The sequence below is a fragment of the Monoraphidium neglectum genome, assembly GCF_000611645.1.
Source record: "Monoraphidium neglectum strain SAG 48.87 unplaced genomic scaffold scaffold04249, whole genome shotgun sequence".
NCBI classification, from domain to species: domain Eukaryota; kingdom Viridiplantae; phylum Chlorophyta; class Chlorophyceae; order Sphaeropleales; family Selenastraceae; genus Monoraphidium; species Monoraphidium neglectum.
Window position 1 is genome coordinate 3869 of NW_014009380.1, and position 1140 is coordinate 5008.

Consider the following 1140-nt stretch of genomic DNA (forward strand, 5'->3'; position numbering starts at 1 on the left):
CCCCTGCCGCTTCCGCCCGCGGGCTGCCCTGGCGGCGCGGGCGCGCTCCTGACGCTCGAAGCATCTGACGGCCACGAAGCACGGGATCCCGAGGCCGATGCGCACGCGCTCGTGGGTGCCGTTGCGGAGCCGGCCGCGCTGCAGACCGTCGGGGCTTGCGGCGGCGGCGCGTCGGCGGCGGCGGCGGCGGTGGTGGATTCTGAGGGGCGGCGGCTGGAGGGCGACGCGGCGGGCCTGAGGCGGGAGGCGGTGCGGGAGGCCATGTTTTTGGAGGTGAAGGAGGAGGGGCCGGGTGAGTGATGGTTTTTTTAGGGGTGGGGGGGCGGCAAGGGGACAGCATGGGGCCGCCAGCCATTGCGTGGTGGGCGGAGGGTGGTGGCTTGGAAAGCCCCTTCAAGGCAAGTTGCTCTGCTGCTGAGTTGAGGGGGAGGCGGGGGCGTGGCGAGTACGCCTTTGGCGCCCGGTTTCGGCCCCAAAATTGCGGTCCTGATTGCTGAAGTCCTGTTGGTATCTGAAACTCAATGGCCGGTCTCGCTGTATCATTCACTCCACCAAGCACGTAACCGTTGCATCCGTCCTTCACACACCACACCTGGCTGCTCAACCTACCCCTTGCTGCTACGCTCCCCGCCCCACAGCGGCGGCGCAGGCGCGCCTCTGCCGCTGGCTCCTGCGCCCCGGCCGCGGCCCGCCACCGCACGAGGCGGCCCTTGCGCGCGCCGCCCTCGCCGCGCGGCTCGGCCTGTGGCGCGCCGCGCGGCGCGAGGCCGGCGCCGGCCTGACGCAGCTGGCGGGGCTGCGGGAAGCCGACGAGAAGCTGCTGTGCAGGTGGCTGGTCGGGGCGCACTCACTGCTGGGGGACGCTTGGATGGAGGGGCGGTTCGAATCTGAAGAGAGCAGTGCTGAGGGATACAGCGGCGGCGAAGGTGGCGGAGTCCGGGGCCGAGGGGGCGCCGCAGTGCCGCAGCGCGACGCCGCCGGCGCGGGGCGCGCGTACACGACGGCGCTCGGCTTCCTGCCGGTGCCTGCCCCGCGCGGCGCAGGCGGCGACGCGCCCGCCCGCGGGGTCGCTGACCGGTCAGCGTCCGCCGGCGGGGCGGGCGGGGAGGGCGGCGCCGCGTTCGCCGCGTGGTGCGACGC

General features: G+C 73.9%; 1 protein-coding gene across 1 annotated transcript in view; it reads left to right on the top strand.

Annotated features, from left to right (window-relative positions):
* The window catches only part of MNEG_14090 (hypothetical protein), a gene marked incomplete at both ends in the record, with an annotated part of 1692 nt that extends 1392 nt beyond the window's left edge, over positions 1 to 300 (top strand). Inside the window, one exon of the mRNA XM_014037438.1 lies at positions 145 to 300. Coding sequence (XP_013892892.1) covers positions 145 to 300 — 156 coding nt within the window. The remainder of the gene's footprint in view (positions 1 to 144) is intronic.
* Between the last annotated feature and the right edge of the window lie 840 nt (positions 301 to 1140).